Source organism: Bolinopsis microptera, chromosome 6, assembly GCF_026151205.1.
Source record: "Bolinopsis microptera isolate Bmic1 chromosome 6, MBARI_Bmic_1.0, whole genome shotgun sequence".
In the NCBI taxonomy this organism is placed as follows: Eukaryota; Metazoa; Ctenophora; class Tentaculata; order Lobata; family Bolinopsidae; genus Bolinopsis; species Bolinopsis microptera.
In genome coordinates, this window is record NC_087077.1 from 18576975 (window position 1) to 18589345 (window position 12371).

The 12371-nt window shown below is 37.7% G+C and overlaps 2 protein-coding genes and 1 long non-coding RNA gene across 3 annotated transcripts in view; 1 reads left to right on the plus strand and 2 right to left on the minus strand.

Annotated features, from left to right (window-relative positions):
* LOC134817472 (uncharacterized) overlaps positions 1-689 on the plus strand; it is a 62960-nt gene extending 62271 nt beyond the window's left edge. Inside the window, exon 11 of the mRNA XM_063826612.1 lies at positions 490-689. The gene's annotated coding sequence lies outside the window, so the exon portion shown is untranslated. The remainder of the gene's footprint in view (positions 1-489) is intronic.
* LOC134817336 (uncharacterized) lies at positions 637-4164 on the minus strand. The gene is made up of 7 exons (XM_063826471.1): positions 3933-4164; positions 3602-3748; positions 3100-3201; positions 2465-2573; positions 2130-2242; positions 1768-1954; positions 637-1383 (listed from the first exon to the last, which is right to left on the minus strand). The coding sequence occupies exons 1-7, from the start codon at positions 4069-4071 to the stop codon at positions 1050-1052; spliced, it is 1131 nt and encodes a 376-aa protein (XP_063682541.1). The 5' UTR covers positions 4072-4164; the 3' UTR covers positions 637-1049.
* Positions 4165-8444: 4280 nt separating this feature from the next.
* Positions 8445-11949, minus strand: LOC134817301 (uncharacterized). The gene is made up of 2 exons (XR_010160516.1): positions 11779-11949; positions 8445-8786 (listed from the first exon to the last, which is right to left on the minus strand). It is a non-coding gene; the product is annotated as an uncharacterized LOC134817301 (long non-coding RNA).
* Positions 11950-12371: the final 422 nt, after the last annotated feature.

Here is a 12371-nt window from a genome sequence, read left to right on the forward strand (position 1 = left end):
AAATAAGGGTATTTTTCATCATTTTGTTTTCTGACACAAAGGAAATTCAAAATTTTCTAAAAATCGGTAAAATCATGTTGAAACAAAATGAAACTTATAAATCGATTTCTTCAACTTCCTCTAAGGGGTCCGGCTCGACTCTTTCAGTTTCACTTATTGAGTTTGGTATTAAATTGTTTATCTTGACTTCTTGACTAGTCTCTTATAAGACGTTTATGTTAGCACATAAATGTAATTTATTCTTTTATTGTAAATTTAAAACGTATTACTTGACATTAAATTCATCATGGAATATTGTGTTTATTTGTCCCACCATCATATCACTAAATTTTCTAGAACAAAATGAATCGATGAAGCCACAATTACTGGAATAAGCTAAAAATAATGCGACGGATTCTATTACGACGACCGAAATTTTGGCGGTCCGAAAATATGGCGAAATTTCGGGAAAACCGTCGCATTTCGTACGTTATAAAAAAGTCTTGTAAGGTATTCAAATTTCAAACATTCCGTTATTCAAGCATTGATTGTTTGTTTTTTATCTTCTATAGGTTTTGTAGCTTTGGTTTTACTAATTCACTATGTTTTACTAATTCACTAATGTGTGTTTTATGAATTATATTGATTTTTAAATTGATGTTCATTATTCAGTTTATACTCAGATATTAGAATTAAATTTGATTTTTTACAAATATATTGATTCTCATTGCTCAGTACGTACTTGTATTACAGAATAAAATATATTATTTCGCCCAGCAATCACCAACACGGTTATTAACACACGAAACTTTTAGAATGCGACTAAAAATTAAAAAGTAAACATACCACTTATAAATCCTTCAATATGAATAATATCATTATTAGCGACTAAAATGAACACATCTTATACATGTTATACATGTTATACATGTTATACATGCTCGAATGGCAGGATAGAATGTAGACCACTGACGGTCAGTGACTGTCCAGTGTCCAGCAGCTCTTGAAATTCTTCCATGGAGTTCTACAAAGAACGTAATCTGATCGCTGGTAAGCATTTTCTTTCATTTTTACCCACTTTTTGTTAAATCTGAGATAAGCGTTTCCTTTTCATCTTTGTACTGAACGTCTGTAACATCATAGCTCATATCTAAGGCCAAATCTGCTTCACCGTTCATCCCACCACCTATCCGATTATCTGTACATTTGATGACGTCATCATTACTATCCTCAACATCATCTTCCTTGTCAACTGAAATGCCAGAGGACAGTTGTTGCTCCTCCTCCCTAGCTGTAATATCTTCTAGAGTGTATAGTCGGTTAGCGAAGAAGGAGAAGAAGACACACTCCACTAGTTTTATAAAACTATTCCAGGTAGCCGCCCTGTAGGACCCCGTCATCGCACTGAAATGCAGAGTTTTACTGATAATCAATTATTGATATGTTTTCTTGGGTAAATTTCTATTGATCCCGTTTGATGCGACAAGGAAAAGGCTCTTATCAGGAAAGGAATTATTCAACGTTTCAATGTGACATCATCGTTTTCAACTATGCGACTCATAAATAATCTTTCAATCCGGATTTTACACGAATTACTGATAGTTGGATAATATCCGGTTGAAAGAGACAAGGACAAATGAAACAGAAAGTTAGGAATGTAGGCAAATTTTAGGCGTCAACGCCATCTTCAGGCTCGAATTATTTGTTATATAGTAGTGTTGAAACTTGAAAGTAAAATCTGAGATTTTGGCGGACGTCCTAAGTAGATGGCCCCTTATAGACACCTACCCGATGTGTTCCACGGAAAACCCCGTTATTGTAAAAATGAATCCCTGCACTCTAGCCAGAATAATGGTTAGTTTTAAAAGAGCAATTTTCTTGCGGATCTTTGGATCTAGTCCTTTCTGTCCTTTCCACAGCTTCTGCACCACTCCAATCCCGTAAAGTGCCGCGAACATGGACAAGGCTCTCAATCCTGAAGAGTTTGGGTTACAGTTTGCAGCCACCTTATAAGAAATACACTGGTACACTAACGTTATAACACAGTAACACTTACGTCTTACACTATATTTGTATAACCTGAGCGATTGCTACTAAAATATTTGACCTTAATGGCACTTTACTGAAAAACTAATTTCTTTTTGACTCACCTCGAATGACCTTTTTACTTATTCCTTGATGCCCATCAAAAAAGCTGCTCGTTTCTATAACACCTAGTAAAAGCTGAACAATAGGGTATTGCATCACTAACCATTCGTAGATCCTGGAAAATTCTATTGTTACTTAACTAGTAAGATCCAAAAGATTCCAATGGAGATCAGCTTCAAATAAGAACTATTATAAATATTGGTCGTGTTAACATGGCAACAGACATCAATTTTTTTCGATTTTGATTTTAAAACTGGGAAAGATTAATCACTTATTAATTAAGTTCTTTATTCCAGTAAATTATTTATCAGATATTCAATATCTTCTTTTGACTGACCAAATAAAATTGAGAGTAACTTTACGAGTACATTTGAGACAGCACATAGGGCGTCCATTAATGGTTATCTGCCTTCCCAGAACACTGGGTAACACATTCACGTAACCGCCTGGGAGAATGGAATGTATCACATGACGTCATACCACGTGATGTGACGTTATGTCACGTGGTGTGACGTCACACCTTCCCAGAACACTGGGTAACACATTCTCGTAACCGCCTGGGAGAATGGAATGTATCACATGACGTCATACCACGTGATGTGACGTCATGTCACGTGGTGTGACGTCACACCTTCCCAGAACACTGGGTAACACATTCTCGTAACCGCCTGGGAGAATGGAATGTATCACATGACGTCATACCACGTGATGTGACGTTATGTCACGTGGTGTGACGTCACACCTTCCCAGAACACTGGGTAACACATTCTCGTAACCGCCTGGGAGAATGGAATGTATTACATGACGTCATACCACGTGATGTGACGTCATGTCACGTGATGTGACGTCATCCTTCAATACTTATCCATTTTTCCCTCTTTCGTCACTTTTTCACTCAAAATTGAATGACAATTATTGAATAAAATATAATTATCGACAGTACACATGCACTACAAATCGATCAACCCTCACCAGCATAATCCCAGAGGAGACTGTATACGAAATATACGAGTAGCCCTTCAAGTATGGTCCCTACAATATCATACACCTCCAGCGAATTCGGATTTAGTATCTCTGAGGAAATGTACTCTGTTAAAACCTGATCATAGAGCATTTCGCAGTACCAACAAATGTATGTCCCAGTTTTTTCTCCTCACTACTACTACTACCTTATGTGGGCATCACGTGGTTCTACATTTCCTTATAACGTTGAACATTTTGCAGTACCAACAAATGTTTTGCATGTCCCAGTTTCTTTTCCTTTAAAACTTTCCGTGAGTATCCCTCAGATTCAGTACTCATGTTTTCTTGGGTAAATTTCTATTGATCCCGTTTGATGCGACAAGGAAAAGGCTCTTATCAGGGAAGATACTTGTCGCATCAAACGGGATCAATAGAAATTAACCCAAGAAAACATTTCAACTATGCGACTCATAAATAATATTCCAATCCGGATTTTACAAAAAATACTCACTGAGAAAGTTAACGAGTCCGTACAGAAGGTAGTAGAGAAAGACACCCCTTGTCTTGCTTACAATGGTGGGGTGGGACCAGAGGACGCTAAAAAACTGCCGGCAACCTTTTATTGTCAATATCACAATTATCAGTAAACCTGCCAACCCTGAGGTTAAGTAGATATGATATCAGACTACATATCAATCATGTTAGTGTGGTGTCTGCACATGCTGCTGCTGTGCTGCGGGACTTGCTGCTATAATGGGGGAATCATTAACCATTTATGTCCTTAAATTAAACATTGAAATACTTCATATTTTTTATGTAATTCAAACTTTGTCCGTACTTACCGACTGCTATGAAGGGGATCCATTCGGGTGGTCTACATTCAATAACTTGATGAATAGTCGGTCCTAAATTTCCTCGTGTTTCTGACAAACGAGCACATGTATCCTCTGCTACGTCCGGCCCAGTTTCTTTTGCCATCATCGAGAGAGGTCACATAAAATGAATTGACTGCACTCTGCAGCCCATTTATTTCAGTGGAAATACTGTTGGAACTTGCAAAGGTTAAGATATACTAGTGTATCAAAGTGTTAACTATCGAATCGCAACTGTAATTCGTATTATACCGAAAATAGTAAGTTAAACTAAAATGGTAACCTTTAGTCTTAGATTAATAATCACTGAGGAGGTTTCAGAATGATAAGCACCGCTAATGTTAATCCCAAAATAGAATGCAAATGAATCACGTTAGTAGCTTATACACACAATGCGTCGGAATCTTATATTTTAATAACTTTGTTAAATTACAATATTATAATATTATAAATATAATACTATAATACTTCCTGTCCCTTCAATCAATTTCGTTTTTCCAGGAGGTATTCGAGCGTGCTAAATCACTCTAAGTCTAGTCTACAGTCGATCTTCGATATTGTTCTAAAAGGGCCCCCGACAGTTGAAACCAACTTCAATCGATGTATTTTCGGACGCTCGCGCTGATTCCGAATAACCCCCCATGACATAGGGTTAAAATGCTTCCCTGACGAGATACTGGCGAAAAACTGGTTCGATCACGTGATATGACCGTATAAGGAAGTTAGTTTAATTTCTCGTTAGGGTTAGGGTTTCAAGTTTCAACTTGTCCATTGTTAATGGTCTGACCATTGTTAATGGTCGGGCTATATTATTTCGAGAAGAAATAATATACTGCGAAGTTTTCTTACTCGTCAAAATTTCTTCGAAGTAGCGCGCGCCGCTTTCTTCTCGAAATGGCAAGTGCTTATACGAGTACGAAGTAGCGCGCGCCGGGCCAGACTAGATAGATCCATCCAGACTAGATAGACCATTAACAATGGTCAAACACTTAGATAGATTCGTCCGGGTTTTGAGTGAGAATTTTCCAGATGACCCGCTCTCGATTTCCCGGAATTTTGAAACTATGTATTTAAACTTAGGGGGGCCAGATGTCTTATAAAGGCCAGAGAGTGATTACCACGTGCTTACCAATATGTACACGGCCTCTTATCTATCTATAAAAAAACCCTGTAGCTCCTACAGCACTACCGTCACCTGTCACAAAGCATACAGAATACCAGTTAAAAAACCTTACAAACTAACACGATCAGTGCCTTGAAGTATATGAACGTGAACAACCCTCCAATCTCCATACAACCGTCGGCGGCATGACAACCAATGGACACAAAACGAAACATAACGATAATTTTAATTACATAGATGGACTGTATAGTAATTGGAGCTGGAAGTTGTAACTCTATCCTGGGAGCTCTCCTGGAACTATTATATCTGGCACCACAAGTGTTGTGAACTATAGATCATAGATAGTTGGTGGACGTGCTGTGATAATTGTAAATATGCAGTATGCACCGTTATTCGTGGGTAAGTGACCTTGTGACACTGACAGCGGTAAAGTGATTATTTACTGGGCGGCGCTCAGCCTGTCATTCCGCCTAATCTCTATTCGGTTTATGAACATTATAGCCTGGGGTCCCCAGGTAAAGTGATTATTAGATGCAGCAAGCTTATAGTTATTAATATTATAAAAAATAAAATAGTAGTCTATTGATTGATAAAGCAAAATGAGAACACATGCATCTTGCAGAGTTCATACTGTGTGGCTATCTACCCTAGCTAGACAACGAAGTTGTGAAGTTCGCTCACAGACCCAAAAAAGAAATTGAAAATATAACCTTAGTCATGAAAGTATTAACTTTTCATCAATGATATACTGCTTCACAATTGATATTTAAAAGTTAACATCATGTAAATAGAACCACACGACCACTAAAGAAGATCAGAATAAAACAATGAAAAAACGTTGTCAATGGGTAATTTGATCATTATATATATATCGTCCGATTTATGGGCGCCTCTAGTCGAACAGTGACTCTAGATATCAGATTATATCTAAAATTGGAAATGTGCCGTATTCGGATCAGATTACAATTTCGGACAACAGCTCGGTTTTTATCGGTCATCTGATTCGGACAAGAATCACTGTCCGATCCAGTGGCGCGCGCCCCCCCCCCCCCCCCCCCCGAAAAGGCGCCCCTCCCCTTTTGGCGCCCCTCCCTAAAATTGAACAAATTAGGTGATTTGAGAGGATGCGCGCAGTTTTGCTAGTAGTAGTAGTAGTACCTCAGTTACTTTTTTCAAAATTGTCCCACATTCAAACGACGATTTTGCGCATAATAGCTTAGTTGTAGTGCACGTACGGAACGTTCACTAAACATTTTCTGTATATGCGTTCTGATCTGCACTAAAACTCATATCACGTTCTGAACATTATGGATAAATTACTAGTAGTATTCAGTATGCAGTAGCATAAAATTAAATACAAAAAAGTTTTTAAGATTTCAAAAATTTTATTTTCATGAATTTTGGTTTTTGATAATCACATGACGTTGGTCGTTGAATAACGTTCAATACAAAATGACTGAAACGTGCGTTCAATACGTGAATATCCACCGTTCACTACAGCTAAGCAAAATATTGTCATACGTTGTATGACCCACCGCGCACGAAGTGCGCGGCTCCCCTCGTATCGTCAGGACGATAAAGTGACATAGTGAAACGACCGTGGGGGTCGCAACGTGATACAAGCAAAATAGAGCAAAACTGGTTATATCAGCCATTAATAACTCGAAAAGTAAGCATTTTAGGTTGGAGTTGTATCACGTGGTGAGCCCCACGGTCGCTTCACTATATAGTGTATGTACTAAGAGCATCAACTTGCGGGTGAACATTTTATGTCTCAAAACCCAACATATTATACATCATTGGAAAGGTCTCATTGAGTAGAGTCGTTTGGTACCAATTTTTGGGCAAATGGCTGTTCCTAGCGAAAGTTATAGCCCGTCAAAGTTCCAAAAATGACCATTTAAAAAATGGGGCGGGGCATCGTGTTCTTAAAGTTTTTGACGAATTTTTTTTACAGCATATTGTTTATCACATTTTTTTACACAAGATTTGCTGTATGCCGTAATTTTTAATCCATTATTACAGTCACAATCAATTTATTTTGTCAACAGAGTTTGAAATATTTGAAGAGACAATTGATATTCCGCGTGGTTCGCGGCGCGCTTCTTTGTCTACAAATTGTTAAATTGCGCGTTACAATTCCGAGTAACGTAGCAGAAGACGTTTCCCTGAATTTTGTTGGGGATTTTTTAGGGGATTTGACACGGATTTCAAATCCCCTAAAAATAGTTTCGAATTGTCCCTGGGAGTGGCCTGAGTGGGTCAAGACGTCGAAAATTAGTTTCTCTGGTTGTTGGGGTCAGGTACTTCCTATCTAACCACCAAATCATGTTCCAAATACCCCGGAACATAAATCTCCTACAGGGGTGAAGATTCTCATTCTTGATTTGACCTGGATTTCAGTAATTTTGGGGTGGGCGAGTCCCCTGGGAGTGGCCTGAGTGAGTCAAGATGTCGAAACTCGGTCTTTCTGATGGTTTGGGACAGGTAATAACTATTAAACATCCTAAACATGTTCCAAATACCCCGGAACATAAAACCCATACAAGGGTAAAGATTCTCATTCTTGATTTGACCTGGATTTCAGTAATTTTGGGGTGGGCGTGGCCCCTGGGAGTGGCCTGAGTGGGTCAAGATGTCGAAACTCGGTTTTTCTAATTGTTAGGGACAAGTACTAATATAACCATTAAACCACCTGAAAATTTTCCAAATACCAGGGAACTCATACAAGTGTGAAATCCCCTACACAAATCAAGGAAACGTGCTCTCCCGAGCAGCGCACGAACAATGCCAGAGTGCATTCTCGGTTTTTGTGTCGAATGTGAATCATACCTTACAAGACATATTTATGTGGATCATAATTAGCGGGGATCGAAATTATGGGGGAACGAAAATATGGGGATTTTTTTCATAAATTCAGTAATTCAGTACGAAATTTCAGAAATTCAGTACGAAAATATGGGGATTTTTTCCAATTTTTTCCAAAAATCCCCGAATTTCGTACCATATAAATATGTCTCGACCTTTATTTTACTCTAAAGACATACTAGAAAATCCGTTGTCACAGGGAGGAAGCTAGAAATCAATTTTTATCGTATCATAAAATTTAAATCACAACCGAAGATACATGCTATTATTTCGTAGAACACTCTAAACTCAACAGTAAATGATCGAAATTTAGCTCCAAATTCTTAACACGTGCACGTGCAAGTCTCCGCCTGCTTTACTATGCACGGGAGTGGTTGTACACACAAACAGAAATCAAATACATTACATTGTGTAGTTATTGTGTAGTTATTGACTACTGATAACACATTTATAAATATGGCGAAATATCAAATATTATCAAAAATTTAAAACTTGTAAATTTGTCAAATTCATTAATTAGTCTCAACTGATATATAAAATAAAGTAAAACATCGCAGCAATAAATATAAGATGAAGACATTGACAGCTCTAATAATAGATCAGAAAAAGAAAAACGGCGTTATTTAATAAAAATCGAATCGAATAACTTAAACTACAGGTGCTAGGGCCCTTGTAAACAATCGTAATATCCTGTGAATTAAATCGATTGATTCTAATTGGTGTTCATCACTGATTAGAGGCAACAAAAGGATAAGCTAGTCAGCAGTAAATAGCAATGCATCAGTCAGCGAACGCCATCGATCGTAATGTGTCTTGCTCCAAGCTTTTAACACCTGAAATTATATGTTTTGAATAACAATTACACTTAAACAAAATAACGGAACTCAAAAAGCTATTACGTCACAATATCTTAATAAAATTCTGGGTAACTAATTTAATTAAAACCATACCAACATTGAACCTACGTCTTACAATGAGCGCTATAATTTTTAGAACATAACAGCTGATAACCACCTATAACAAGCATGAAGCACGTGATTAAAACCCACGATTAGGGTCGGGCAATCTATCACTATTACTGGTACCACTACCACTACCAGGTATGAGCGTAAGCTGCGTAACAAACTTAAGATGAAACAATTGATCTCTATGTAGCACTCTACACTATATATGTATACGTATCACTATTTTGCCTAGTATTACTTATAAGATGGTGATAGAAAGTAAGCACTTATTTTCTAAATAAAATGGTATTTACTTTAAATATCAGGATGGCAATTACTAGCCTGGGCTGATCTTCGTGATAATATATACAGTAAAACCCCGACTTACAGTACAGTTTGGGGAAAGATAAATAGTGCGGTAAATCAGAGTTTTCACTTTTTGGTCCCCTTGGCCGTCGGATCACATGGTTTCTCTCCGCACAGAATTGGTTCCCAATTAGTGGTCATGGACTATGGTTCACAAGTACTCAAGTGAGGGGTACTAAAACTGTGTAGGTTCAATGCTATACAGTACGCTCTTTGACCAATATCAGAAACAAAACATTATTTACCGCCCCTTCTGTCACCAAGGATCGACCGGGACTGCTTTTTTGGCCGGGACTGGAAAGGAGTGCCGGAACCAGGTATACGCCGGGACCGGGATTCAGCCAGATTTGGGACCGGGATCATAGCTAAGAAAACCAGCACTTAACACTTACACTAAAATATGGTATCCGCAACTGATAAAAAGCACAAGCACAGCTTACCCAACAAATTGGCACTTGACTCTGACAGTGTTTTGTTTATTAATTGGTAAATAATTTTGCTTTAAACTTCAGTTTTTCAAAAAATCCGGGATAAAACCGGGATCCCGGTCGAACCTTGTCTATCACTCCCTGTCATCTCTTAGCTCTCTGACACCTTATTGCTTAATGCTAAGATCCTAGCTTAACAATACTTAACACATTCATATGGAGTCTTTATTCTAGCTCGACGGTACTGTAAAACCACTAATTGGGAACCAATTCTATGAGAGAAATCATGTGATCCGACGGGGACTAAAAAGTGAAAACTTTGATTTACTACATTTCTTACATGTGCATCTCTTATTGCTATAATTCGACGACTTATCTGCTACTTTGTGTCCGGTGCTATACAATTGTGAGTACGTTATGGAAGATGTGTACTTAGACTCTCTAATGTAGTCAAGTAAACATTTCGACCAGCTTTCAGATGCTTCTAATGATCTTGGTATTTGGGTTGAGGTAATGAAGACAATAAACTTTGATGAAGATAGTGATATCACATTCGAGAAGTTCAAGAAACCAAACAAGGACGTTCTAGTAAAGCACCTTTTTGATGCGTTTTAGGGTATTGTCTAATATCAGCGTATTCTCCACGAATAAAAAGATAGAGGAAATGAAAAGTGAAATCATCAGTGCTCAGAAATCAGCAAAAAATGCAGAGGAAACCCTTCCCCCAGCTCTGTCTCCACTTTCACGGCAGAAAACTTGAAGAAAGTAGTTTGGAATGTTGTAGCTGAAGAAGATCGCAGCAGATTGCAGAAATGTCTTCATTTTTAGTCTCAAGGAGGATACAGGAGAGAAACTTGGCGATCAAATTTGTGATGTGTTTGAACAAATTGCAGAAAAGCCACGCTTCGAAGCTGCTCAAATTGGGAATATGTCTGCTGAAAAACCCAGAGCTGTCAAAGTATCATTTTGAAACTCTAGCACCGTTCATCAGATACTGATCAAAGCTAAAGAACTCAGACTGTCTCAGTGTTTCAAAAGTAAATGACCAAATCAACTATTTGAAGGAGGAAACGAATATAGAGCACTTATTTCTAAAATTCTAAAGGTATATTGTCACTAGTGAGATTGTATAGGGTTGTACACTCCCTCTTTTTCTCTATTGTCACCATAAATTGAGAACGTTTTGAGTTAGGAACTCCAAAATTTCCAGACACATTTGGACTTGTTTTGATAATTGAAGTGCTTTCCTATAACTTCAAGTTCGTTGTTTACAACTAAGCCGAGTTATGACCATTTTAAGATCTGGCACGGATACATGATCCTGGCACTTAATCTGTGATTTCTTCACTCAATCAATGGCACTCAATCAGTGATTTCGAATGATTTAGTTTCAAATTATTATTCAATTAATTAACTTTTGGTGATCAATCCAGTGATCAAAACCAAATTGCCCAATCTTGCCTAAAAACGATGTTTAAATGTTGCATTGAAAATATCCACTTGCTAAAGTCACAATGATAAGAATTGGCTGTAAATAAACTGGTAAGTAGATGAGCATAACAGTGGAGTTCCCACCTACGAGTGGTAAACTGAGAGGTGGCGCGCCTGAGAGGTGGCGCGGTGTATGCAGAGTATGATAATGTCAGCCTTGCGGCGCAGCTGACATTAGCTTTCATTACGTTTGAATTATCGCGTCCGCAGTAAGGCTGACATTATCATACTCTGCATACACCGCGCCACCTCTCAGGCGCGCCACCTCTCAGCCAACACTCGTAAGTGGGAACTCCACTGTAATGAACTTAACAGGCATCAACCATCCTTAATGTTAACTATCAATAAACAAGTGTGTTTGTACAACGCAGTTTTAGGTATTTAATGGGTTTTCATCAGTAATAATTCTTGCTTGAAAATTACAGTCAGTTGGTGGTACTGTTAAATAGTTGTAAAATGGTAATGGTAAATATGACTGTCATTTCTCTCCACAATCGCTTGGTAAGAGGTTATCTTTTATTATAAAGGCTGAGCTAAAGCAGTCAAAAGTATACTAAGATAAAAAAGGTCACATCAAGCTTGAACAAAGTACTTACATATTTCAGCCCATAGGATCGGTTGTTAATTATTATATCAGCATACAATAATGTTTGTCCGGAAAGCATCTCGTCCCAAAGGAAATTCTGGTTCAGCTAGAAATAATGATATTTGAAGTTCATATTTTAAATTCAAATATACTTTAATTAGAATAAACAATATACATCAAGTTAGGTCTGTTTCTACACCAGGAAAATAGATTAATTGAAAAAATTGCTTCAAAACCTTCAAATACCTGCATTTCAAGAAATAATAACGAAACAGGTCTTCGAGTTCGATATTACGGCTTAACTAAGATAATCAAACTAAGTGGGACACACCAGCATTACAAAGCAGCTGTTTTTTGGCAAATGTGATTATAGGCCATTATTGAAGGCAGATATCTAGAGCTTGGAATGCATTTCGGGCATCAAAGAATGTGCACCTGTGTACCAAGGAAATTGCACGATTTGATTGGAAGTACATATATTTTTTCTAACACAGAATACTGTCCGTTATTGTTATACAAGGCTTGAATGGGTTAATTGTAATTTCGGTATGAAGCATGATTGAAATGATCTGATAAAAGTGTAAAACGTTCAAATCCTGTCCA